We start from the raw sequence: 27,289 nt of genomic DNA, 5'->3' as shown, positions 1-27,289 counted from the left end.
TTTCTTCCTAAAGTAGTTTGCAGGATGTTTTTTCCATACACAGTAATCTTTATTTCAAGATTGGATGTTGTAATTATATTCAGATTTTTTTTTTTTTTTTTTTTGCAGTTATGAGTAATCATAACTCAGTGTGAAACAATCCAGTGTATTTGAAAGGACTTCACTTATTCCTAGCAGGTCTTTTTCTGAAGGAGGAGAGGTAGCTGTATGGTTTGGGGAGAAGTAGAGTTTCTTTCTGAGCTGTTTGCTAATACCAAATCTTTTTCTCATGCCTTTGTCCTGTATAAAAAAGTTTACATAATTAAGCTGTAAAATGTGTGATTTGAGGTGTCATTGAATGTTCTAGTATCTTCCCTCCCCATAGATTCTTTTTAGTACACACTCCTTCACCCAGAATGCAATTTTTAAAAAACCCTTTGTACGAGGTGATGGCTTGGGTGCTGCTATAATATATAGTCCAATAAGTTCTGGAAGACCTTCAACTCACGGAGTGAGAGGTTAAGGAATTGGATGACTTGTTTTAATGAATATTCTGATTAATTGAATAATTTAGAATGTACTAGTATATATCTTTTACGTTTTAAAAATAATGACATACGATAAAATTACTCTTAAGACACAGGATATCTTGAAATGTTTTAAAGTCATGTTTATGAGTATTTATTATATTTATACATGGCTCAGTCACTCAGTCATCTCCTGACTTTGCAGCCCCATGAACTGTAGCCCACCAGGCTTCACTTGTCTGGAGTTTTCCAGGCAAGAATACTGGAGTGGGTTGCCATTTCCTACTCCAGGGGATCTTCCCGACCCAGAGATTGAACCCACGTCTTTTATGTCCCCTGCATTGGCAGTATTGTCCAGTATTTCAATATGTGATACTTTGTGAGGATAGTTTGCATATTCATTTATTTGACAAGTATCCTAAGAATTTTATATCCTAGTCTGTTAAAATATTCTTAGGTATGTGGCATAAAACTTGAGATTACTATATAAGAGAGTGGAAAGAAGTCTATTACCCAATGTTTGAAGTAAGTCTCAAGTTTGCTGATGGAGAAAAAGATACTAGGAAAGTAGAATTTGGAAAGGAGTTTTTTAAAAAGGCAGAGTATTGTGGAGGAGAAAACAGCACTAGGTTTTAAAGTGGTGGAATAAGCGGCTAGTGACTGGTATGGAATGGTTTCCTTTGCTTGGCGTGCTCAGTAAGGGCCTGTGATGCTTGATTAAGGCCCAAAATGTTAGCCAGCCTCTCTCATGCAGACAATTGTAGTGAAAGAGCCAAGAGTTTTAGATTTGACTCTTTGTGGAAGTAGAATAGTTGCCTTTTCAGCTCTGCAGTGCAGGTGAAACCCTAGAGTTAGTAAACTCTAGATGCTTGTGTGGATATAAAGTGGACATATTCTCCCTCCCCCTTGCCGCAGCTAAACTGCTTTCCTGAAGAAAAAGGCTAGAGGAATAGTGATTTCTGGGAAGAAGAGTCTTTATCTTTTTCTTAATTTAGCTTTTCAACCATTAATTTTGGAAATTGAATGAAGCACATGCTTATTTCCCATTGGGGTTAGCATCAGTATTGATCGTGATCTATCAGCACGGAACTCAGATAATTGCCCAGGCAATCTATGAGGGATTACCTGTAATTAAGTACAGAAATCTAGGTCTATTCAATTTTCAATTCAATTCAGTCGCTCAGTCATGTCCAACTCTTTGCGATCCCATGAACCGCAGCATGCCAGGCCTCCCTTTCCATCACCAACTCCCAGAGTCCACCCAAACCCATGTCCATTGAGTCAGTGATCTATACTCTTCAAATTAATATATACTGGTAGTAATGGTCATTTTCTTTCTTCAGTTCTCCTTTCCTCTCAGAATTGGAGGAGGGATTTAAATAGCTTCTACTTTTCTTTTTGAAGGAATTAATGCCTTTTAGTAAATGATGAAGGCATCAGGTAGAAATTCCTAATTATCCCTGACTTTTAAACTTTCTCTTTGAAAATGCCACAGTATGTCCTTTGATTTATGAGCTTAGAATTGGTTAGTAAACAGCTTGTCTTGTAAAACTCTGCTTTTCCTGAGTTTTAAATTAATAGGAAATATTTGATTAACCATTACATAATAATTTTTATATATCTACTGGTACAGATGCTGAAGTCTTTAAATTATATAGACCATTATATCTTAAAATAAATGAAAAACACCCCGTGTTCACTAATTGTTCACTAATGTTAACTAAGACTTAACATTATTAAGATGGCAGTACCCCCAAAACTTTACAGATTCAATATAATCTCCAAAGGAATATCAGCTGATTTATTTGTGGAGATAGACAAGCTGATTTTAAAATTCATGTGCAATTGCACGGGACCGGAATAGCCAAAACAATATTGAAAAAGAACAAAGTAGTAAGACTGATATGTCCCAATTTCAAGATTTACTATAAAGCAGTAGTAATCTAGATGGTGTGGTTTGCTGGTGCAAGGAGCAATGGAACACAATAGACAATCCAGATATAAACCCACACATCTATGGTCAGTTGAATTTTGATAGGCTACCAGAGCCATTCAGTGCAGGGAAAAAGGAAAGTCTTTTCAACAGCCTTTTGTATAAGTAACACACACAAAAGTATGTGTAACACACACAAAAGAATGAAGTAACACACACAAAAGTGTGTGTTACTTTTGAGTAACACACACAAAAGAATGAAGATGGACCCTTAACTCCTACATATACAAAAATTAACTCAGAATGGGTCAAAGTCCTAAACACAAGACTATAAAAGTCTTAGGGGGAAATATAGGAATAAATCTTCATGACCTTGGATTTCATACTAGTTTCTTGGATAATGACACCAAAAACATGAACAATAAGAGTAAATAAATTGAACTTTATCAGAATTATAACCTTAGTGCCTTAAAGGACACCATCAAGAGAGTGAAAAGACTGTTAGATAATGAGAGGAAGTATTTGAAAATTATATATCTAATAAGTAGCTGGAATATGTGGAGAGTTGTTAGAACTCAATAATAAAAAAGACAACCCAATTTAAAAATGGCCAAAGGATCTGAGTAGACCTTCCTCCAAATAGAATATATGCAAATGAACAACAAGCACATGAAATGCTCGACATTAGTTGTCAGAGAAATGCAAATAAAAACCATACTATTTCATACCAACTAGGAACGCTAGAATAAAAATGTCAGATAATACCAAGTGTTGGGGAAGTAGAGAAATCTGAACCCTCTTATATGTTTCAATAGGAATGTTAACGTGGTCCAGCTGCTCTGAAAAACACTCTGGCAGTTTCTCAAATGACTAACGTAGTTACCATGTGATTCAGCAATTTCATTTCTAGGCATATGCCCAAGAGACTTGAAAACATGTTTACATAAAAACTTGTACACAGATATCCATAGCAGCATTATTCTGGATAACCAAAAGGTAGAGACAACCAGCTACCTGTCAGCAGACCAGTGGACTAACAAAATATGTTACATCTGTAAATAGAATACTGCTGGACCACAAAGGAAATAGGACTGATAGCTTCTACATGGTACGTGCTACATAGGTGAACTTTGAAATCACTATGCTGGGTGAAAGAAGCCAGTGACAAAAGATCACACACTATGTGATTCCATTCGTGTAAAAGTCCAGAATAGAGAAATCCAAAAGGGGGAAAAATTACATTAGAGGTTTCCTGGGGTAGAAGGGTGAGAGAATGGTGAAAAGGGTAGTTAGGCCCATAGCTGAAGGTTATGAGGTTTCTTTTTGAGGTGATGAAGATTTTCTAAAATTAGTTTGACTGTGTCTTTGAATTGTATACTTAAAAAAATATTTGTTAGGCTATGCCAGGTCTTAATACAGCGTATGGGATCTAGTTCCCTGACCAGGTATTGAACCTGGGCCTCCTGCATTGGGAGCACAGCGTCTTAGCCACTGGACCACCAGGGAAGTCCTGAATTGTATAGTTTTAATGGGTAAATGATGTTGTTCAGTTGCTAAGTCGTGTCTGACTTTTTGTGACCCCATGGATTGCAGCATTCCAGGCTTCCCTGTCCTTCCCTATCTCCCAGAGTTTGCTCAAACTCATTCCATTGAGTCAGTGATGCCATCCACACATCTCATCTTCTCTTGCCCCCTTCTCCGCCTTCCCTCAGTCTTTATCAGCATCAGAATCTTTTCCAGTGAGTTGGCTCTTCACATTAGGTGGCCAAAGTATTGGAACTTCAGTTTCAGCATCAGTCCTTCCAATGAATATATTCAGGGTTGATTTCCTTTAGGATTGACTGGTTTGATCACCTTGCTGTCCAAGGGACTCTGAAGAATCTTCTCCAGCACCATAGTTTGAAAGCATCAATTCTGCAGCACGCAGCCTTTTTTATGGTCCAGCTCTTACATCCGTACATGCCTACTTAGAAAAATCCATAGCTTTGACTATACGGACCTTTGTCAGCAAAGTAATATCTCTGCTTTTTAATACACTGTCTAGGTTTATCATAGCTTGTCTTCTAAGGAGCAAGAGTCTTTGAATTTCATGGCTGTGGTCACCATCCTCAGTGATTTTGGAGCCCAAGAAAATAAGTCTCACTGCTTCCACTTTTTCCTCTCCTGTTTGCCATGAAGTGATGGAACCAGATGCCATGATCTTAGTTTTTTGGATGTTGAGTTTTAAGCCAGCTTTTTCACTCTTCCTCTTTCACATTCATCAAGAGGCTCTTTAGTTCATATTCACTTTATGCCATTAGGATGGTATCATCTGCATATCTGAGGTTGTTGATATTTCTCCTGGCAATCTTGCTTCCAGCTTGTGATTCATCCACCACAGCATTTTGCATGATGCACTCTGCATGTAAGTCAAATAAGCGAGTTGACAATATACAGTTTTGTCATAAATGATCTGGTATGTGATTTATATCTCAAAGCTGTTTAAGAAAAAGAACACATAGATTTTTTTTTTTGTATACTTATGTTTTATTCCACTTAAGGTTTTTCAGTAGTTAAGGAACATGATAAAGATGATACATAGCTTTGATTTAGAAGTGATATGGTTGATTTATTACAGGGAAGAGAAGCAAGAGACTAAAGTGTTAGTCACTCAGTCGTGTCTGACTCTTTGCAACCCCATAGCCTATAGCCTGCCTGACTCCTCTGTCCATGGAATTCTCCAGGCAAGAATACTGGAGTGGATAGCCATTCCCTTCTCCAGGGGATCTTCCAGACCCAGGGATTGAACCCGGGTCTCCTGCATTGCAGGCAGATTCTTTACTGTCTAAGCCACCAGAGAAGCCCCTGTACAGTAATAAAGACATAAGATAATGGGGCTGCAGACTAATTGTGGCTGTGAGTTTGCAGTGGAAGAAATGTGTTGTATGTGTATATGGGAGGAGGAGAATGAAGATTAGAAACGAGCAAAATATAATTCGAACTCTGGTGTAGAGGGTAATGTTGATTTGTGTGGAAGATCGTGAAAGGGTAGTCGGGCTGTCCTGGAAATAAGGGGTGAAGTGGGGAAAAGAGCTTCAGTGGGATGTGTTTAGAAGCCATGTTTTAGAAGGCTTAAAGGAATTATTGGGGACTGTTTTATTTTTTGGATGTTTTATAGTCCTTTGTACCTATTGGGTGCTTAATAAATAAATATTGTTTGTGTGTGAGGAAATGCATGAAGGGAAAATGAGGGGTTGGAGAATGGTGAAAAACGAGATTTGGGAGTAAAAGGAAGACAGGAAAACAACACAGTAAAAGGAAGACAGAACACAGCAGGTAGAGTATGGCTGCACGGGGAGATCTGGGTTTGTTTATGTGGATTTATATACACAGGTGGAAATAATAGGAGGAGTGTTCTAGGAGACTGATGGGAAGATGCTATCTTGATGCTCTTAGTCTTCATCAAAAAGAGGATGTGAAGTGAGCACTGGGTCTGAGTGAGGTGATGACCTAGATTAATTTGTTAGGGGAGAAAAGGATATAAGCAATGAGCACTGGTCTAGATTTAACTGAAAAATTGTAGTTTGCCAGAGCTGTGTGGATCTTTGTTTTCACTCTTTGTTTTCTGCTTGGTTCATATTCGGTAGCTGCAAGGTAAGAGAGTATATGAAAATGAACAGGATGTTGACCCTGGGATCAAGTATTTCACATCCATATTCTACACTCTATGGACACTACTGGACCTTCTTACTATTTGCCCAGGCATAGTAGACCACTTTGCAACCCTGTGTCTTTGCACAGGTTTATACTAACTAGCACAGGAAGGAGGATTTAGGGTCTGGCTTTTGAACAGTAACACAGATGTACTGATTCTTGAAATCAGAGTTCATTGGAGACCTAAAGTACATTCTAAGCAGAAAGAACTGCATTTTGCTAAGGCTCAGGTAAGACTTACTGGGGAAATTATAAACAGGTAAAATGCTAAAGTGATAGGAGCGAAGGCTGTAAGAGTAAGCAAGAAACAGTTGTTGTTGTTGTTGTCTAGTTGCTAAATCTTGTCCAACTCTTTTGGACCCCATGGACTGTAGCCTGCTAGGCTCCTCTGTCCATGGGATTTCTGTCTCCAGAGGGATCTTCATGATCCAGGGATCAAACGTGTGTCTCCTGCATTAACAGGCAGATTGTTTACCACTGAGCCACCTGGGTAGCTCAGGGAACAGTTAGGAAAAACTATTGTATGCCCTAGAATTTGCACCTTAATCTGTAGAGAAAGAGGAATAATGAAAGGGTTTTAAAGATGAGAGTGATGTTCTGTTTTGCAGTTTTAGGAAGAATTACATTGGCAGTTTCTGCCTCTTGATCTTCTGACTCTTGCCTGTCTTGAGTGTCTCTGTTCTCAGCCTCACCATAGACTGTCAAGATTCCGTATCTTTCTTCATTTTGTTTCTGCCTAAGATGACAGAGTTGTGTTAACCCTTTACTACTTTTAGGCAGATTCAATTCACCTGCATTTCCTTGGCATTTTGTTTATACTGCAAGGATAACACTCATATTTATTGTGTTTAAACTAGTTGTGAATGATTTTATTCTTACTAAGAACCTTGTGATTGCTTGAGGATGAGAAATACAAACATATTCAGCTATATATCTCTAGCGGTTAGTACGTAATAGATGTCTGTTCAGTAATTGTTAAATAGAATTGAATGATATACTATGTCAAAAATGTTATTTTCTGTAAACTAGTAAGTGCATCATGAAGTGAAAAATCTTTAAGAAAGTAAGGAATGAGAAAGAAACAAAAACACTAATTCAAAAAGATACATGCATCGTAGTGTTGATGGCAGCAATACTTACAGTAATAGGCAGGACATGGATGCAACCTAAATGTCCATTGACAGAGGAATGTATAAAGAAGATGTGGTACATATATACAATGGAGTATTACTCAGCCATAAGAAGGATAAAATTTTGCCGTTTGCAACGACGCAAATAGACTTGGAGTATATTATGCTAAGTAAGTCAGACAGAGAAAATCAAATACTGTATGATATCACTTATATGTGGAATCTAAAAAATAAAACAAACTGGTGAATACAACAAAAAAGAAGCAGACTCACAGATGTATAGAACAAACTGGTGGTTACCAGTGGGGAGAGGAAAGATGAGTGGTGCAGGCTTGGGGAGGGAACTATGAGGTACACATTACTCTGTATAAAATGAATCAGGATGTATTGTATAGCACAGGGCATACAGTCAATAGTTTACGATAAGTGTTAAATATAACCTTTAAAGATTGTGAATCACTGTTTTGTACTTTTGTAACTTATATAATATTGTACATCAACTATACTTCAATAAAAAAATTTTTTTAAAGACACTATGTTAAAAAGAGACACAATGGGATAGATCCAATTGTTTTAGGAACTGTTTCCAGGGTTGATAGTAACAGATTGATAGTTTTAAAAATTATGATTGAGTCAGGTGTTCACCTACCCAGGATATTATCAAGATCACATTTTCTGTCCAACTGCTGCTAAGCCTGGGCAGGAGAAGGTGCAGGGCTTCCCCTGCCTAGAAAAATCCTGTTGGAGGCTATGCTTCTGTGAACCAAAGGAGAAGGGACAGCGGTGAGCTTGTTGGCCCTGAACTGGAAGCCCTTCGTGTACAGAGGCCTGACCACTCTAGCTGAGTTCAGTAAGTTTCCAGTTGATTTAACCAAGACACGGCTCCAGATTCAAGACCAGAAGAATGATGCAAACTTTAAAGAAATCAAGTATTGAGCAGTGTTGAATGTGTTAGTGAGGATAGGCAGAGAGGAAGGCCTGAAAGCACTGTATTTGAGGAGTACCCTTCAGTGGTACACCAGGCTTCCTGTGGCGCCATCAAGATAGGCACCTATCTTGATGTGCTTGAAGTGGCTATTTGTCAAGTGCCCAGAAGATGAAACCCTTCTTATAATGTGGCCTGTGGAATTCTCTCTCGAGTCATATCCTCAACCGTTTCCATTCCAGCTAATGTATTGAAAATTCAGATGGCAGCACAAAACAACACCCTTCAAGGGGGAATAATAGGCAACTTCATTAACATTTACCAGCAAGAGGGAACAAGAGGACTGTGGAAGGGCATGTCCCTTATTGCTCAGAGGGCCACTGATGTTGGCTGCATGGAGCTGTGGGTTTGCAGCCTCACTGAGAAGCATCTGATTTTCTCGCGCCTGATGGGAGACATTGTGTAACCCATTTCCTCTCAAGCTTCAGCTCTGGATTGGCAGGGGCCCTGGCCTCAAACCCTGTCGATGTGGTGAGAACATGTACGATGAATTGGAGTCCTTCACGATGGCAGATGCCCTGGTTTCACAGGTACCCTGCATTGCTTATTATAGACATGGAAGAATGAAGGGGTTTTTGGCTCTGTGTAAAGGGTTTTGGTCAAGTTGGTTGAGACTTGGTCCTTGGAATATTATTTTCTTTGTGATGTACAAGCAGTTGAAGGTATTGAATTTGTGACAAGACTGCATGAGACATCCTTCTGAAAATGCTCACTTCTGAAATAGCAAAGCTTCCAGTCTTTCCTACTGCTTTACCCGCCACAGATGCTTAGGTGTGAGCAACAAGTGAGGGCTGTGTTAGTGTGAATTGCTGTGTCTTGCTTGGCCTTGGGTGATCTGCACCAGACATTTAATGGTATAAACTGTAACATCCAGACACTAGTTCTTACCATCCAAGTACCCTTCCACATCAAATATAACATGAAATGCACGTTTCTTGCTAAAGAAAACTTGGATGAAGGTCAAGAACTATGGATCATTTCCTTTGGAGGGAGTAACTCCTGATGCGTCTCAGATTGTAGCCGAGACTCCCAGATGTTCTAAAAAAGCTCATCCGAACCATGGAGTAGAGCCTCTGAGAAAGTGTCATTGTTCTGAACTTCCGGGGGGCTTTGGCTTTGTGTCTGCTGAAGAAGTTCACACATAGAGACCTGGTATACCTCAGGTATAAACAATGCAGGATGTAGATCCCTGAAACATTGCAATGCTTTGCAATTTCTTATTTTGGCAGGGTCTTTCACTTATGGTAAGTGATTTTTAAACCTTTATTACCCCTTGAGGTTTGTGAGGAATTGTTGCGAAGTATTGATTTCTAAACTCAGGATGGTATAATATGTTAGCTTGGAAGGTGGCAAAGTCTGTGTTGGTGGGAGATGTTTTTAAGCAAGTTGGGTCCTTAGATAATGTTCCTAATTTTATTTTTATTTTTTTTCCTAATTTTAGATTTTAGCAAGTTTCTGTTTCCCAGTCTGTAAGATGAGGATGATAACCTCTACTGATGTTGAGAATCAAGTGAAGAAAATAGTAGTTGCTACTACTTGACTTGTAGGATAAGTGTGTTTACATCATGCTTTCATAAAGCCATAATCCAAAAATAAATGGTCTGGTGTATTGAAGAGAATTATTTTATCATGAGTTTCTTCTGAATGAGTTCTTTGGTAAAAGCCATGTGAAAGAAAGTGGTTAAGGTTTTATTATGTTTTCCTTAGCAAAAGGTTGCAAGTGAATCTAAGAGTTGGTTTTTCCAGATTTCCCAGGTTTCACTTTAGTTCTCGTCCTGTTTATTAAAGTATTCCTTGTCTTGGACTTCCTAATCGGTTTGGATGGAAAATGATTGCTTGAAATTTGAAAAGCAATTTTTCGTGTACCTAGAGTTTGAGAAGAGGTATGTAGTATCTTCCTTCTTTTTCTGAAAATAGGATATCATTCTTTGCCGTGTTCATCTTACTCTTTTCAAAATAGTGACTTTGAGCACCCCACGATCTTTACACTTCAAGAATACATCCCCAGGAAAGGAAATATTTAATATTTACTTGGGTACCTTCGGTTCTACTCTTTGAGAGTAACTTAAGTACATACTCACTGGGGCTCTAGGACAGACACTTCTGCAGTAAATGCAGGTTCCCAGTTGGTCCAGTCCCTGGGCTGCTTCCTCCCTTGAAGTGACGTGGAAGCCACACAGGTTTTTCTTGGAGATTGGACAGTTTTCCTCCCAATCACCTTGACCTTGTCTTCTTTGTTAATGCTGACTCTGAAAACAAGATTTTTGTGAAGCAGAATTTTAGCTCCAGTGGTAAGATTTAAGGCACGAAAGGAGGTTGGAGGAGCAAGTGGGTGCTGATTGCTTCAAGACTCAGGTGGAAGTCTAGTTCTCCCTGCTGCTGCTGCTGCTCAGTTGCTTCAGTTGTGTCCGACTCTGTGCAACCCCATAGACGGCAGCCCACCAGGCTCCCCTGTCCCTGGGATTCTCCAGGCAAGAACACTGGAGTGGGTTGCCATTTCCTTCTCCAATACATGAAAGTGAAAAGTGAAAGTGAAGCCGCTTAGTCGTGTCCGACTCTTCGTGACCCCATGGACTGCAGCCTACCAGGCTCCTCCGTCCATGGGATTTTTCAGGCAAGAGTACTGGAGTGGGGTGCCATTGCCTTCTCAGCCAGTTCTCCCTGACCAGCTCCAAATGTGATGAGGCCCTTTCAGGCCTCATCCCTTGTAATGAATCATATCTTTACAGAGGAATTTTTTTTTCTTCTTACCAGAACAGTTCCACTGAGGTGTAAGGGTTTCTATAGAAAGGCTTTCACTTTTGCATTCTTTGAGTTTAAAGGATGACTATTTTATGAGATTTTTTAATGAGCCACTTTTTTTTCTTTTAATGTAGAAGACATTTTAAGTGTACGTATAATCCCTAGGACAGTAGAAGCAAGTTAATTTTGAAGACCATGTAAAGATTGGATACCATGCAATATTCATTATATCAGTGTGTTCAAATATGTACATGTTCGTGTATGTGTGTGTGTGTGTGTATGGTCAGTTGGTTCTGACTCTTTGTGACCCCAGGGGTTGTAGCCCGCCAGGTTCCTCTGTCCATGTTTACACCAGAATGAAAAGAAAGCCAAGCCTCACTGTAAAAGCAGATTTTTAAGATAAAAATATAGTATTTCTTTAGCTCAGATTTATTAAATATCTTGTGGAACAGTCTTGTTTTGATTTTTTTTCTTTTGCTGCTTTCTGAAAAAGTAATGTAGTTGTTGAAGTTTCTAAGCCAAGAAAGAACTTGAAGAACTGGGAGGCTCAGTCCCCTTGTTTCCAGGGCTGTGACTACAGGTCCCCACCTCCCCCCATTCCCTTGGGTAAATGTGGCCAAGGGATTTTTACCTTTTATAATCAAAATGAAGAAAGTGGATTTTTTTGTTTGCTTGTGGATTTGTTTAATCATTGATGCTAAGTATTGCCTGATTGAGATATAAAAAAGTTTCTGTTCTCTGTATTTGTTCATGTGTTGGAAATAGTATATGTTATATAAAGACTATAAAACTTTTCATAAGCTTTTATATTTCGAGATCTTCATTTAAACATAATTGCAATATGTGGGATAAACCTCATATCATTATTTAATAAACTGGAATAATATTTAAAAGATCACATTTCTAACTCATCAGTGATACATTTTTTTCCTGGATTAGACTCAGAACTAGAACTTCTAGAACTGACACCCAAAAAAGATGTCCTTTTCATTATAGGGGACTGGAATGCAAAAGTAGGAAGTCAAGAGATACCTAGAGTAACAGGCAAATTTGACCTTGGAATACAAAACGATGCAGAGCAAAGGCTAACAGCGTTTTGCCAAGAGAACACTTCTTGATGAAAAAGTTGTCTTAAAACTCAACATTCAGAAAACTAAGATCATAGCATCCGGTCCCATCATTTCATGGCAAATAGTTGCACAAACAATGGAAACAGTGACAGAGTTTATTTTTGGGGGGCTCCAAAATCACTACAGATGGTGACTGCAACCATGAAATTAAAAGACACATGCTCCTTGGAAGAAAAACTATGACCAACCTAGACAGCATATTAAAAAGCAGAGCCTTTACTTTGCCAGCAAAGGTCCGTTTAGTCAGGCTATGGTTTTTCCAGTAGTTGTGTATGGATGTGAGAGTTGGACTGTAAAGAAAGCTGAGCGCCGAAGAATTGATGTTTTTGAACTATGGTGTTGGAGAAGACTCTTCAGAGTCCCTTGGACTGGAAGGAGATCCAACCAGTCAATCCTAAAGGAAATCAGTCCTGAATTTTCATTGGAAGGACTGATGCTGAAGCTGAAACTCCAGTCCATTGGCCACCTGAAGCAAAGAGCTGACTCATTTGAAAAGACCCTGATCCTGGGAAAGATTGAAAGCTGGAGGAGAAGGGGATGACATAGGATGAGATGATTGGATGGCATCACTGACTCGATGGACATGAGTTTGAGTATGCTCCGGGCGTTGGTGAGGGACAGGGAAGTCTGGCGTGCTGCAGTCATGGGGTCGCAAAGAGTTGGGACACGACTGAGTGACTGAACTGAACTGAGAATCAGAAATCTGAGATCAGCATACTGCAGTTAGCTTATTTACTTCTTGTCTGAGACTTAACTTTCATGAAACATTATGGTTCTTTTTTTAAAAAGTTATTTATTTGGCTGCCTTGGGTCTTAGTTGTGGCGTGTGGAATCTTTTGTTGTGGCGCACAGACTGTCTCGTTGTGGCAAGCGGGCTCGGTAGTTGTGGCGCATGGACTTATGATCTGTGGCATGTGGTATCTTAGTTCCAGTAGTAGCAATTGAGTCCTTGTCCCCTGATTTGCAGAGTATATTCTTAACCAGTGGACCACCAGGGAAGTCCCAACAGTATAGTTCTTTTTCATGCTGACTAGACTGCAGATGAAAGTTTTAAAAATATTCATGCTATCCCTGAATTTCAGATTAAGATGTTTGGGAGGTTTTCATTTTGAGATGATGGATTTCTGTTAGATTAAGTGTTATTAATGTCAGGAAGCTACAAATGCTTTGTGTTGACTATTGGTTGGCCCATAATTAGCCTTTGTTAAGGAGTTAATACATACCCTTGATTTTTATTCTGAGAAGGCAGCCACCCAGCTGGCAGAAGCTCATTCTCTCTTTTCTCAAAACACAACCCCTGTGTTTCATGAGGCTGGCAGGTGATGCTTTGGCAGAATACGAAGAGAGCCAAATAAGGGAGCCTGGCTTCCCTTTGGTCTTTGAAGCAAATAAAGAACGTTGATGGAATATGAAATTGGTTCTAGAAATGCATCTTAAAATGAAGATAAAGAAAGTATGTAAGTTTGGTACCAGATAAGTAAATGCAGTGGGATGTTTCTGTGACTTCCTGATTTAACTTAGAAATACTTTGTATTCCTTTTAGGATCATTGCCATTTGCAAATTTTTTTTTTCATAATTGGTATATTCTATTTAAGTTTGTTAGCACTGCTCCAGGACATAGTGATTGTAAGTATGATTTAAAATCAAAAGCTTTCTTTGTCATTTCCAGTAACAGTTATCGCTTCCCTTCCTTTGTCCATATTTCTCCTTTCCACCATGTTAGTAGAACAAATATGTTCAAATATTTGAATTCATGTCTTAATCTTCACCTCCATTGTTATCTTAATGTTACATCTGCCTCCTGACTGTGTCCTCAAGAATAAATCATGATTAGATCAGATCAGATCAGTCGCTCAGTCGTGTCCGACTCTTTGCGACCCCATGAATCGCAGCACGCCAGGCCTCCCTGTCCATTACCAACTCCCGGAGTTCACTCAGACTCAGTCGAGTCAGTGATGCCATCCAGCCATCTCATCCTTTGTCGTCCCCTTCTCCTCCTGCCCCCAATCCCGCCCAGCATCAAGAGTCTTTTCCAATGAGTCAACTCTTTGCATGAGGTGGCCAAAGTACTGGAGTTTCAGCTTTAGCATCATTCCTTCCAAAGAAATCCCAGGGCTGATCTCCTTCAGAATGGACTGGTTGGATCTCCTTGCAGTCCAAGGGACTCTCAAGTCTTCTCCAACGCCGCAGTTCAAAAGCATCAATTCTTCAGTGCTCAGCCTTCTTCCCAGTCCAACTCTCAAATCCATACATGACCACAGGAAAAACCATAGCCTTGACTAGACGGACCTTTGTTGGCAAAGTAATGTCTCTGCTTTTGAATATGCTATCTAGGTTGGTCATAACTTTCCTTCCAAGATAGCACTCCCCAAAGTTCTCTAACTCTGTTAAGTCTTCACCTCTAAAATTTCTTAACCTAAATTCCCTATCCCTCTTCCATCAAACTCTTAGGGAGTGATATATTGTAATGAAAATATATCCTTTTCAGTGTTATATTACCTTTTCCTTTGGAATGGGTGTGAATCACTGATCTGAAAAGTTTTATGTTGAATGGAAAGTGATTGACTCTGGTTTTCTGATTCTTGGAACTTTCCTCTAGAACTCATCTACACCTCTACTAATTTCTCATAGCTAAATGGAGCTGACAGACTAGGGTTGAGCCCGTTCTCTTATTATACATAATCCAGAGAAGTTTATTAATCCTGATGACTATGGCCAAAATAAGGAGACAAATGTAAGATAAAGGACAAATTAGTGAATTGGAAGATCATATTTAGAAACTCTTCTCATAAGAGGAAGGAATATAAGCAAAATAAGAAGCTTAAGAGAGAAGTTAAGAAATGGAAGATAAAAGAAGTTTCTTTTTCCCTAAGACTAGAACAAGGTTACCTGCTTTTAGCACTTTAATTCAGCATAATATTGGAAGTTCTAGCCAAAGCAGCTAGGCTAGGCAGAAAAAAGAAATGATAGGCATCTGAATTCTAAGGGAAGAAGTAAAATTACCTCTGTTCAAGATGACATGATCTTACAAGTGGAAAACCTTAAAGATTCCACAGTAAAACCATTAGAGTTAATAAAAGAATTCAACAATGTTGCAGGATACAAAATCAAGCAACAAAAGTCAAGTGCCCTTCTATACACTAGTAATGAGCAATTCAAAAATAAAATTAAGACAATAATACCTTTACTGTAGCACCAAGGAGAAGAAAATACTTAGGAATAAATTTGACCAAGGAGGCAAAAAACATGTACACTGACAAGTTCAAAACATTACTAAGAGAAATGAAAAGAATATCTAAATACATGGAAAGATAGCCCATGTCTGTGGATTGAAAGATTTAATGTTATTAAGAGGACAGTGCTGTCCAAAGTGATCTGTAGATTCAGTGCAATCCCTATTAAAATTCCAAGAACATTTTTTTAAGACATAGGACAGACTATTCGAAATTTATATGGAATCTCATGGGATTCCAAATATCCAGAAGAGTCTTGAAAAAGAAGGGAAAGATTACCCTCGCATATCTTGATTTGAAAACTTAGTATCAAGCTGTAGTAATCAAAACAGTGTGGTTCTGGGATATGAACAGACATACAGATCAGTGGAGCAAATTACAGGGTCTAGAAATAAACCTTCAAATATATGGCCAAATGATTTTCCACAGATGCTAACACCATTCAGTGGGCGAGAGTCTTTTTAGCAAGTGGTGCTGGGAAAATTGAATAACCACATGCAAAAGAGTTAAATTGGATTCTTCTGTTGTTGTTGTTGTTTAGTCCCTAAGTTGTGTCCAACTCTTTTGCAACCCTGTGGACTGTTGCCCACCAGGCTCCTCTGTCCGTGGGATTTCCCAGGCAAGAATACTACAGTGAGTTGCCATTTCCTTCTCCGGGGGCTCTTCCTGTCTCAGGGACCGAACCTACGTCCCCTGCATTGGCAGTTGGGTTCTTTACCACTGAGCCACTAGGGAAACCCAAAATATTAACTCAGAATGGATCAAAGACTACTGTAGTATTGTGATTTACAATAAACATATATTTAATCTTCGTCCTGTTTCTGGCACAGAACTCCTAAAACTCTTGGAATTTTCTAAGTGATAAGAGTCCCCAAAGTGTTTTTGATACGTTAATGCTGTGACTTGGAAAGCCCTTCAGTAACCAGCTGATGGTGGCTGGTTGCTAGGGGAACTAACCAGGTGATTAGAAGGTTGGAACTTTGGCACCCACTGCTACCCTCAGACCAGCTGGAAGGGAAGAGGGGCCAGAAATTGTATTCAGTCACCAGTGACCAGTGATTTAATCCATCATGCCTAATTAATGAGGCCTTCATAAAACCCCCAAAGGACAAGTTTGGAGAACTTCTGGATTGGTGAACCAGAACACTTCCACGTGCTTGATCTCAAACTCCACTGGGACAGGAGCTCTTGTGTTTGGTACCTTGACCTGTATATCCTCTCATCTGGCTGTTAATTTGTCTCTGCTGATATCCTTTCTTAAATCTAGTGAGTAAACTGATTCCTGAACTCTGTGAACTATTCTAGCAAATTAATTGAAGCCAAGGAGGGGGTCTTGAGAACCCATTTAATAGCCAGTTGGTCAGAAGCACCACTAATAGACTGGACTGTGACTGGCATCTGAAGTAGGGGCAGTCTTGTGGGACTGAGCTTAACCCATGGAGTCTGATGCTGTCTCCAGTAAGTGTCAGAGTTGAGTGTGTCTGACATCCATTCTTCTTAATCTTCTGCTTCTGTTAGGTCCATACCATTTCTGTCCTTTATCGAGCCCATCTTGGCATGAAATGTTCCCTTGGTATCTCTTAATTTTCTTGAAGAGATTTCTGGTCTTTCCTATTCTGTTGTTTCCCTCTATTTCTTTGCATTGATCGTTGAGGAAGGCTTTATCTCTTCTTGCTGTTCTTTGGAACTCTGCATTCAGATGCTTGTGTCTTTCCTTTTCTCCTTTGCTTTTCGCTTCTCTTCTTTTCACAGCTATTTGTAAGGCCTCCCCAGACAGCCATTTTGCTTTTTTGCATTTCTTTTCCATAGGGGTGGTCTTGATCCCTGTCTCCTGTACAATGTCATGAACCTCATTCCATAGTTCATCGGGCACTCTATCTATCAGGTCTAGGCCCTTAAATCTATTTCTCACTTCCACTGTATAATCATAAGGGATTTGATTTAGGTCATACCTGAATGGCCTAGTGGTTTTCCCTACTTTCTTCAATTTAAGTCTGAATATGGCAATAAGGAGCTCATGATCTGAGCCACAGTCAGCTCCCAGTCTTGTTTTTGCTGACTTTATAGAGCTTCTCCATCTTTGGCTGCAAAGAATATAATCAGTCTGATTTTGGTGTTGACCATCTGGTGATGTCCATGTGTAGAGTCTTCTCTTGTGTTGTTGGAAGAGGGTGTTTGCTATGACCTGTGCGTTCTGTTGGCAAAATTCTATTAGCCTTTGCCCTGCTTCATTCTGTATTCCAAAGCCAAAGTTGCCTGTTACTGCAGGTGTTTCTTGACTTCCTACTTTTACATTCCAGTCCCCTATAATGAAAAGGACATCTTTTTTGGGTGTTAGTTCTAAAAGGTCTTGTAGATCTTCATAGAACCGTTCAACTTCAGCTTCTTCACCGTTACTGGTTGGGGCATAGACTTGGATTACTGTGATATTGAATGGTTTGCCCTGGAAACGAACAGAGATCATTCTGTCGTTTTTGAGATTGCATCCAAGTAGTGCATTTTGGACTCTTTTGTTGACCATGATGGCTACTCCATTTCTTCTAAGGGGTTCCTGCCCACAGTAGTAGATATAATGGTCATCTGATTTAAATTCACCCATTCCAGTCCATTTTAGTTTGCTGATTCCTAGAATGTTGACGTTCACTCTTGTCATCTCCTGTTTGACCACTTCCAATTTGCCTTGATTCATGGACCTAACATTCCAGGTTCCTATGCAATATTGCTCTTTACAGCATTGAACCTTGCTTCTATCACCAGTCACATCCACAACTGGGTATTGTTTTTGCTTTGGCTCCATCCCTTCATTCTTTCTGGAGTCATTTCTCCACTGATCTCCAGTAGCATATTAGGCACCTACTGACCTGGGAAGTTCATTTTTCAGTATCCTATCATTTTGCCTTTTCATACTGTTCATGGGTTTCTCAAGGCAAGAATACTGAAGTGGTTTGCCACTCCCTTCTCCAGTGGACCAGATTTCTGTCAGACCTCTCCGCCATGACCCGCCCGTTTTGGGTGGCCCCACAGGGCATGGCTTAGTTACATTGAGTCGGACAAGGCTGTGGTCCTAGTGTGACTAGATTGACTAGTTTTATGTGATTATGGTTTCAGTGTGTGTGCCCTCTGATGCTCTCTTGCAACACCTACAGTCTACTTTCTTGCATTTCTCTTACCTTGGACGTGGGATGTCTCTTCACGGCTGCTCCAGCAAAGTGCAGCCGCTGCTCCTTACCTTGGACGAGGGGTATCTCCTCACCGCCACCCCTCCTGACCTTGAACGTGGAGTAGCTTCTCTACTCATACTACTCTGAGGTGGGTCCCTCAACGCTGCTGCCACCATCGAACTTCTGGGCGCAGGGAGGTCGGAGTGCTGGAGAGGCGGAGGGGATGCCTGTATCGTGGTCTGCTCCTGGGCCTGACGCTGGCACCCTGGGAGGCGCCGAACCTCAGGCCCACCTCTGTGCAGTGGAGACAGCACCTCCTCTCGGACCTCCTCAATCGCGTCACCTCCATCCCAACTTAGCGTTCTGGACCTGGCACAAGCTTGGGGAAGAATACACAGAAGAACTGTACAAAAAAAGATCTTCATGACCAAGATAATCACGATGGTGTGATCACTCACCTAGAGCCAGACATCCTGGAATGTAAAGTCAAGTGGGCCTTAGAAAGCATCACTACGAACAAAGTTAGTAGAGGTGATGGCATTCCAGTTGAGCTATTTCAAATCCTGAAAGATGATACTGTGAAAGTGCTGCACTCAATATGCCAGCAAATTTGGAAAACTCAGCAGTGGCCACAAGACTGGAAAAGGTCAGTTTTCATTCCAATCCCAAAGAAAGGCAATGCCAAAGAATGTTCAGACTACCGCACAGTTGCACTTATCTCACACGCTAGTAAAGTAATGCTCAAAATTCTCCAAGCCAGGCTTCAGCAGTATGTGAACTGTGAACTTCCACATGTTCAAGCTGGTTTTAGAAAAGGCAGAGGAACCAGAGATCAAATTGCCAACATCCACTGGATCATGGAAAAAGCAAGAGAGTTCCAGAAAAACATCTATTTCTGCTTTATTGACTATACCAAAGCCTTTGACTCTGTGGATCACAATAAACTGTGGAAAATTCTGAAAGAGATGGGAATACCAGACCACCTGACCTGCCTCTTGAGAAACCTGTATACAGGTCAGGAAGCAACAGTTAAAACTGGACATGGAACAATAGACTGGTTCCAAATAGGAAAAGGAGTATGTCAAGGCTGTATATTGTCACCATGCTTATTTAACTTATATGCAGAGTCCATCATGAGAAACGCTGGGCTGGAAGAAGCACGGGCTGGAAGAAGCACAAGCTGGAATCAAGATTGCCGGAAGAAATATCAATAACTTCAGATATGCAGATAACACCACCCTTATGGTAGAAAGTGAAGAGGAACTAAAAAGCCTCTTGATGAAAGTGAAAGAGGAGAGTGAAAAAGTTGGCTTAAAGCTCAACATTCAGAAAATGGAGATCATGGCATCTGGTCCCATTACTTCATGGGAAATAGATGAGGAAAGAGTGGAAACAGTGTCAGACTTTATCTTTCTGGGCTCCAAAATCACTGCAGATGGTGACTGCAGCCATGAAATTAAAAGACGCTTACTCCTTGGAAGAAAAGTTATGACCAACCTAGAGAGCATATTGAAAAGCAGAGACATTACTATGCCAACAAAGGTCCGTCTAGTCAAGGCTATGGTTTTTCCTGTGGTCATGTATGGATGTGAGAGTTGGACTGTGAAGAAGGCTGAGCACTGAAGAATTGATGCTTTTGAACTGTGGTGTTGGAGAAGACTCTTGAGAGTCCCTTGGACTGCAAGGAGATCCAACCAGTCTATTCTGAAGGAGATCAGCCCTGGGTGTTCTTTGGAAGGAATGATGCTAAAGCTGAAACTTCAGTACTTTGGCCACTTCATGCCCAGTTGACTCATTGGAAAAGACTCTGATGCTAGGAGGCATTGGAGGCAGGAGGAAAAGGGGATGACAGAGGATGAGATGGCTGGATGGCATCACCAACTCGATGGACATGAGTTTGAGTGAACTCCAGGAGATTGTGATGGACAGGGAGGCCTGGCGTGCTGTGATTCATGGGGTCGCAAAGAGTTGGACATGACTGAGCGACTGAACTGAACTGAATTGAACTGACATCCATTCAGTCTTCTTAGAGAACGGAGTTAATTGCTTGGGTGTGATGAAGAAATCCACAGAAATCAGAATAGGTGTAGACCCAGAATGACTTTCAGGTGTGAGGGTTAAAACTGTAAAACTCTCAGAAGGAAACATGGGGGAAAATCTCCATGACATTAGATCTGACAATGATTTTTTGAAATGACGATAAAATACAGGCTGCAGAAGAGAATATAAATAAGTTAGACTTCATCCTGAGAAACCTGTATCCAGGACAAGAAGCAGCAGTTAGAATTGGGTATAGAATATCAGACTGGTTCAGAATTGGGAAAGGAGTACATCAAGGCTGTATATTGTCACCTTGCTTATTTAACGTATATACAAAGTACATCATGAGAAATGCCAGGCTGGTTGACTCACTAGCTGGAATCAAGATTGCTGGGAGAAATATCAACAACCTAAGATATGCAGATGACACCACACTTACGGAAGAAAGCAAAGAGGAACTAAAGAGCTCCTTGATGAAAGTGAAAGAACAGAGTGAAGAAATTGGCTTAAAATTCAACATTCAGAAAACTAAGATCATGGCATCCAGTCCCATCACTTCATGGCAAATAGATGGGGAAACAATGGAAACAGTGACAGACTTTATTTTGGGGGGCTTGAAGATCACTGCAGATGGTGACTGCAGCCGTGAAATTAAAAGACACATGCTCCTTGGAAGAAAAGCTCTGATCAACCTAGACAACATATTAAAAAGCAGAGCCTTTACTTTGCCAGCAAAGGTCCATCTAGTCAAAGCTATGGTTTTTCCAGTAGTCATGTATGGATGTGAGAGTTGGACTATAAAGAAAGCTGAGCACTGAAGCCTTGATGCTCTTGAACTGTGGTGTTGGAGAAGACTCTTGAGAGTCCCTTGGACTGCAAGGAGATCCAATAAGTCCATCCTAAAGGAAATCAGTCCTGAATATTTATTGGAAGGACTGATGTTGAAGCTGAAACTCCAATACTTTGGCCACCTGATGCAAAAAGCTGACTCACTAGAAAAAACACCCTGATGCTGGGAAAGATTGAAGGCGGGAGAAGGGGATGACAGAGGATGAAATGGTTGGATGGCATCACCAACTCAGTGGACATGAGTTTGAGTAAACTCTGGGAGTTGGTGATGGACAGGGAGGGCCTGGCGTGCTGCAGTCCATGGGGTCACAAAGTGTCGGACACGACTGAGCAACTGACTGAACTGAAGATATGCAGAAAATACCACTTTAATGGCAGAAAGTGAAGAGGAACTAAAGAGCCTCTTGATGAAGGTGAAAGAAGAGAGTGAAAAGGTAGGCTTAAAACTCAGCATTTAAAAAATGAAGGTCATGGCATCTGGTCTTATCACTTCATGGCAAATAGAAGGGGAAAAAGTGAAAACAGCGCGAGACTTTATTTTATTGGGCTCAAGAATTACTACCGACAGTGACTGCAGCCACAAAATTAAAAGATGCTTACTTCTTGGAAGGAAAGCTGTCACAAACCTAGACAGTGTATTAAAAAGCAGAAACATCATTTTGCCCATGAAGTTATAGTCAGAGCTGTAGTTTTTCCAGTAGTTATGCACAGATGTGACAGTTGGACCATTAAGAAGGTGGAGTACTGAAAAATTGATGGTTTTGAACTGTGCTGCTGGATAAAACTCTTGAGAGTCCCTTGGTCAGCAAGGAGATCAAACCAGTCAATCCTAAAGGAAATAGTCCTGAATATTCATTGGGAGGACTAATGCTGAAACTCCAGTAGTTTGGCCACCTGATTCAAAGAGCTGACTCATTGGAAAAGACCCTGGTGCTGGGAAAGGTTGAGGGCAGAAGGAGAAGGTGGCAACAGAGGATGTGATGGTTAGATGGCATCACTGACTCAGTGGACATGATTTTGAGCAAACTCTGGAAGATGGTGAAGGACAGGGAAGCCTTACGTGCTGCAGTCCATGAGGTTGCAAAGTGTGGGATGTGACTTAGCTAAAGAACAGCAACATAAAAAATAAAAGTAGCTTACTTTAAAGGACATTCACTATCAAGTGAGTAAGAAGACAACTCAGAATTGCAGAAAAGATTTGCAAATTGTGTATCTAATACACAAAGATGAATATATAGAATAGATAAATACAACTCAGCAGCAAAAAGCAAGTCAAATAAAAAATGGGCAAAAGACTGGAAGAAATATTTCTCCAAAGAAGATATGCAGATGTCCAGTAAGCACATGAAGCATGCTTAACATGACTAGGCATTAGGGAAATGTAAATCAAAATCAGAACAGAGAGACTTTCCTGGTGGTCTAATGGTTAAGAATCTGGCTGGCAATGCAGGGGACAGGTTCGATCCCTGATCCAGAAAGATCCCACATGCCATGGGACAGCTAAGCCTCTGCACCACAGATACTGAGCCAATGCCCTGAGGCCATGTTTGCACCCTAGAGCTCGTGCTCCACAACAAGAGAAGCCACTGTAGTGACAAGCCCACATAGTGCACCTAGAGAAAGTCTGAGCACAGGAACAAGACCCAGCACAGTCCCCTTCCCCCCCAAAAAAAATTAATCATGTGAGATACCGTTTTACATCCATTGTGTTGGCTATTACCCACACAGAAAAAGAAAGTGCATAAAATAACAAGTATTATTTAACAAATTGAAAGATAAAAACTATATGATTATCTCAATAGATGCAGAGAAAGCCTTTGACAAAATTCAACATCCATTTATGATTAAAAACTCTACAGAAAGCAGGCATAGAAGGAACATACCTCAACATAATAAAAGCCATATATGATAAACCCACAGCAAACATTATCCTCAATGGTGAAAAATTGAAAGCATTTCCCCTAAAGTCAGGAGCAAGACAAGGGTGCCCAGTCTCACCACTACTATTCAACATAGTTTTGGAAGTTTTAGCCACAGCAGTCAGAGAAGAAAAAGAAAGAAAAGAAATCCAGATTGGAAAAGAAATAGTAAAACTCTTACTGTTTGCAGATGACATGATCCTCTACATAGAAAACCCTAAAGACTCCACCAGAAAATTACTAGAGCTAGTCAATGAATATAGTAAAGTTGCAGGATATAAAATTAACACACAGAAATCCCTTGCATTCCTATACACTAACAGTGAGAAAACAAAGAGAAATTAAGGAAGTAATTCCATTCACCATTGCAACGAAAAGAATAAAATACTTAGGAATATATCTACCTAAAGAAACAAAAGACCTATATATAGAAAACTATAAAATACTGATGAAAGAAATCAAAGAGGACACAAATAGATGGAGAAATATACCATGTCCATGGATTGGAAGAATCAATATAGTGAAAATGAGTATAGTACCCAAAGTAATCTGTAGATTCAGTCCAATCCCTATCAAGCTACCAATGGTGTTTTTCACAGACCTAGAATAAATTTCACAATTTGTATGGAAATACAAAAAACCTCGAATAGCCAAAGCAATCTTGAGAAAGAAGAATGGAACTGGAGGAATCAACCAGCCTGACTTCAACCTCTACTACAAAGCTACAGTCATCAAGACACTATGGTACTGGCACAAAGACAGAAACATAGATCAATGGATCAAAATAGAAAGCCCAGAGATGAATCCACGCACTTATGGATACCTTATCTTTGACAAAGGAGGCAAGAATATACAGTGGAGAAAAGATAATCTCTTTAACAAGTGGTGCTGGGAAAACTGGTCAACCACTTGTAGAAGAATGAAACTAGAACACTTTCTAACACCATGCACAAAAATAAACTCAAAGTGGATTAAAGATCTAAATGTAAGACCAGAAACTATAAAACTCCTGGAGGAAAACATAGGCGAAACACTCTCTGACATAAATCATAGCAGGATCCTCTATGACCTACCTCCCAGAGGAATGGAAATAAAAGCAAAAATAAACAAATGGGACCCAACTAAAAAGCTTTCAATAAAGGGAACTATAAGCAAGGTGAAAAGACAGCCTTCAGAATGGGAGAAAATAATAGAAAACGAAGCAACTGGCAAAGAATCTCAAAAAAATACAAGCAAGTCCTGCAGCTCAATTCCAGAAAATTGAGCATGGTGTTCTGTCTTGATGAAGGGATGGCAGTTTATCAAATAGAAAGGAGATGTTGCAATAGGAAGTGCAGGAAAAGCAGTGGACAAATTGTAAGTCATCAAGTCATCAATTAAAAAGCAGAAACTGATGATTCAATAAAAAAGCCAGCTACATTTTTTTTTAATAGGAAATAGTCTTAAATAATTTAAAGCTATATAAGAGAGGGACATGGATAGGACATATATAAAGATTGAGGATATGTAGGTTATATTTGTGGATAGTTACCAATTAGAAATTACAGCTGAAAAATTGTGGACTGATCTGCTGGTCCAGTGGTTAAGTCTCCATGCTTCCAACGTAGGGGGCACAGGTTCCATCCCTGCTCGGGGAACTATGATCCCACATGCCACATGGTACAGCCAAAAATAAAAACTTTACTGATTAATTTAAAAATAGCAATATATACCTTTTGTAGGTTAACAGAAGTAGCATTTTTATGAAGAGTCTTACTGAACAGCATAGAAATTTAGTGAGAAGAGTGTTTGCAAATTTCTTTAATGCCTGATTTAATAGACTGTACTTAGGTCACTTACCTGCTGTTATAATACACTTTTTGCAATATGTTCTGATTGAGGGTACATGAGGAGAATCCTGGGACCATGTGGATCTTTTGTGTGGGGATCCCTCAGAGGTCCTGAGATCATACTTTACAACCTGCTTTTTCCATGCAAGTTTCTTTATCACCTTGACTCCCTCCAGTTTGGTGACGTCTTGTTGATCTCAGTAGTTTACTGCTGTCTGCGTTCCCTCCCACTTTCCATTTCTGCTTTTGTTATTTCCCACTACATTCAAGTCCAGTTTAAGGCTGATCTTCATGTCTTCACTGACGATTCTAGTTTCAGTGACTCTTCTCTTTGGCAAATACAGTTAGTTTCACATGGTTGGTGCTTAAGTGTTCTAAGTTTTCTTGTTTTCTCTTTCCAGCTACATTATAAAGCTCCTTTAAAATAGGGACCCTAAAAATTGAAAAGATAAAGCAAGAGTTTCTCCTTACGTTAAGTGTTAGGTGTAGAAAGTAATACTTATTGGTTGATAGGCAGTAGCACTGTCCAGGAAAGCAAATAATAGATCACAAACTCTTTTCTGGTCTTAAAGGGCTTACTGGAAAACCATAGTGTCTTCCCCATTACCTGCTACATGGTTATGCTTTTGGTGTTGCAGTTAATATTTCTTTTAAGAGCTCTTGTGTAATTAAAACTATCTTCAGTGCAGGCTTGTTGATCTTTTAAGCCACTCACTGATTTATTTTCTTGCCATTTCAGAAAAAAGCCAAAGGACAAGAGCTATTTGATCAGATTATGTACCACTTGGACCTTATTGAAAGCGACTATTTTGGACTGAGATTTATGGATTCGGCACAAGTAGCGGTGAGTATCTGGTTTTTGGAGGTTCTAAAATGGGGACAGAAATGGAAAATGTCAGATGATGTTCTCGGTGCTAGAAGGTTGCATATACTTAAATGTCTTCTTTTTTCCTGTAATTTTCTTGGAATAACCCGAAGTGCTTATTTATTATTTTTTTAAAAAAAGGTCTAACCCTAAGCCATATTCCCAGAGCATGATCTCTGCAAATGAGGCTTGGAAATCTCAACCACTGGATTGGTCTTGAGCAGACTAGAGTGAACACTGTGTGAGGGCACGGGAGTTTCTTGGGCTCTTGGGTGAATGATAGAAGTTCCTTGTTTGCAATTAAGGTGAATATTGAACTAAAATATTCCTAATATCCCTTCCAGCTCTGTGATTCTCTGTCTATAAATAGATGCTCTTTGATGTGCATTTCAGGTGAGAGAACAGTGTATATAATAGGAAGTTGGGGGCTTTTCAAAGAATTTGTCCAGTATTTGAAAAAAAGTAGTGATTAAGATTGGAAGATGAATCAGTGGCCGCATCATCCACACTGAGCTGCAGAAGTGTTAATAATAAATTGGCAGTATTCTCTAATAACTGGGATTAGGAGTTTTTCAGTCAGGGAGGTTATATTTTGCTTTACAAAGTTTTACATAGGAATATTTTGTAGCATTGTTTGGAGTGGACAGAGATGAAAGTCAGAGTCAGTGCAAACATTTTGGGGATAAAAGTGATACTAGGGTCTAGAGTAGGGCATTTGCAGGGGTTGGGGGGCAGAAGAGGGATACCAGGACATTGAGCCTTGTTTTCTGGACATCTGTGATGGTGTTTCTGTGTTTAGTGACACAATAACTGCAGTGTTTAGAACCACAGGAGCAATATATATTCTATAAGAATCTCAAGTTCCTTTCAAGTGGGTCTGTGTGTGTGTGTATGTGTGTGAGGGTGATATGGTGTGATTGATAAATTAACTGGAATACCTCTATTAGATACTTCACAAAACCCACATTTCTTGGAGGTGAACTCCTAGACTGGCTTTATAGAGCATCTTCAGTAAATGTACAGCTATTAATAATGTCAGCTTCACTTGTTTTCTCTGATTTCCCCTGCAATTTAAAAAAAGCATGAGCATTTATTTACAGAGAATTGGTTAGGTAAATTTTGATACATCTTTACAATGGAATATCTGCAGCTCATTAAAAATGGTGATTTTTAAGTGTGCTAATTGACATGAATGATGTAAAAATTAAAAGGATTTATAAAATAACTTATAATAAAGCCCACTAGGCTTCTCTCTCTATAGAATTCTCCAGGT

The 27,289-nt window shown here is 39.8% G+C and overlaps 1 protein-coding gene, 1 non-coding gene and 1 pseudogene across 5 annotated transcripts in view; 2 read left to right on the top strand and 1 right to left on the bottom strand.

Moving 5' to 3' along the window:
* Positions 1-27,289, top strand: part of EPB41L5 (erythrocyte membrane protein band 4.1 like 5) — a 167,408-nt gene that overhangs the window by 6,522 nt on the left and 133,597 nt on the right. For all 4 annotated transcript variants that reach the window (XM_070389247.1, XM_070389240.1, XM_070389237.1 and 1 more), the window contains exon 3: positions 25,891-25,995. In XM_070389247.1, coding sequence (XP_070245348.1) covers positions 25,891-25,995 — 105 coding nt within the window. The remainder of the gene's footprint in view (positions 1-25,890; positions 25,996-27,289) is intronic.
* Positions 3,873-3,945, bottom strand: TRNAG-CCC (transfer RNA glycine (anticodon CCC)). The gene has a single exon. It is a non-coding gene; the product is annotated as a tRNA-Gly (tRNA).
* Positions 7,303-9,133, top strand: LOC102267405 (kidney mitochondrial carrier protein 1 pseudogene; annotated as a pseudogene).

The sequence above is a fragment of the Bos mutus genome, chromosome 2 (assembly GCF_027580195.1).
Source record: "Bos mutus isolate GX-2022 chromosome 2, NWIPB_WYAK_1.1, whole genome shotgun sequence".
Classification (NCBI taxonomy): domain Eukaryota; kingdom Metazoa; phylum Chordata; class Mammalia; order Artiodactyla; family Bovidae; genus Bos; species Bos mutus.
The sequence above is the reverse complement of the archived record's forward strand: the minus strand, read 5'-3'. Positions and strand labels throughout refer to the sequence as shown.